The sequence below is a fragment of the Perkinsus marinus genome, assembly GCF_000006405.1.
Source record: "Perkinsus marinus ATCC 50983 genomic scaffold scf_1104296967088, whole genome shotgun sequence".
Lineage (NCBI taxonomy): Eukaryota > Perkinsozoa > Perkinsida > Perkinsidae > Perkinsus > Perkinsus marinus.
The window spans coordinates 1-1176 of NW_003203673.1; the positions used below are offsets into that span (position 1 = coordinate 1).

At 41.6% G+C, this 1176-nt stretch overlaps 1 protein-coding gene across 1 annotated transcript; it reads left to right on the forward strand.

Moving 5' to 3' along the window:
* Positions 1-845: 845 nt before the first annotated feature.
* Pmar_PMAR004901 (conserved hypothetical protein) lies at positions 846-1166 on the forward strand (the record flags this gene model as incomplete). The annotated part of the gene is made up of 1 exon (XM_002768832.1): positions 846-1166. The coding sequence occupies one exon, from the start codon at positions 846-848 to the stop codon at positions 1164-1166; it is 321 nt and encodes a 106-aa protein (XP_002768878.1).
* Positions 1167-1176: the final 10 nt, after the last annotated feature.

Genomic DNA, 1176 nt, shown 5'->3' on the forward strand with positions numbered 1-1176 from the left:
TCATCTAAAGTACTACTACTACTATCATTATGTATATATCGTCAAAGTTAGAGATGATTTATATCGGGTAATGTAGTGGTGATGGTAGTATACATCTCTATGTGTTTGCCAGTGGTGTTATCTTTTCCTGGTAATATATTACCTATCAAATTCACTGTAGAAGAAATGTTATGGTGATATATGACAATCCTAACCATATTAATATTACTATCCAGAGATGAGTGATAATACCCGTACAGTTATCCCAATGTTCCGATCGTTGTAGTCATCGACCAGGTTATTGATACCCTTTAGATCCTCGTTATTCTACTCATACTAATAGCATCATATTAACAAGCTGAAGCACCGGTATCACATATTATAAGAGAAATGATCATACTTCAGACCAACAATGATATTATTCTCTTATTATCAATACCATGCCGCCCTCCGGGCATGCGACCCATATACCGTACTCGACCGCACTAACGCCATATACAACAACAACATTAAGGTTATCACGTGAAGGACAAACACCCCTCATAATAATCATTAGTTGTAGGGGTTGGGTTACGAACTATTAATGAATAAGGCCGCTGTACTGGCAACAGGGATTCATCAGAGTAGCTTATTTTAGCTATATTCAGAGAACTGGGTTTAGTAGTAGTATCAGTCATTTGATCAGAATCTAAAAGTAGGCTATTCATAAGACCGTCGTGTTGTTACTCATCATCAAGCCATACTTACTATCCTCATTACTACTATTTCGACGGCTCATGAGTGTTAGGGCGAGCGCTACTATCACAATTGATCGATTAGATGATCGATAGCCCTCTGAAGGAGTGTGATTGCACCCTCTATCCAAGATGGCAACTGCAGCGAGTCAAAAGCAGGTCTCCAAGAAGCGTAAGTTCGTCGCCGATGGCGTGTTCTATGCGGAGCTTAATGAACTTCTCACTACTATCCTTGCTGAAGATGGTTACTCTGGTGTCGAGGTCCGTGTGACTCCTATCAAGACTGAGATTATCATCCGTGCTACTAGGACTCGTGAGGTCCTTGGTGAGAAGGGTCGTAGATTAGAGAGCTCACTGCTCTTGTTGAGAGACGTTTCGATTTCCCTGAGAACTCCGTCGAGCTCTTTGCTGAGCGTGTCGATATCGTGCTCTCTGTGCCCAGGCTCAAGCTGAATCACTTCGT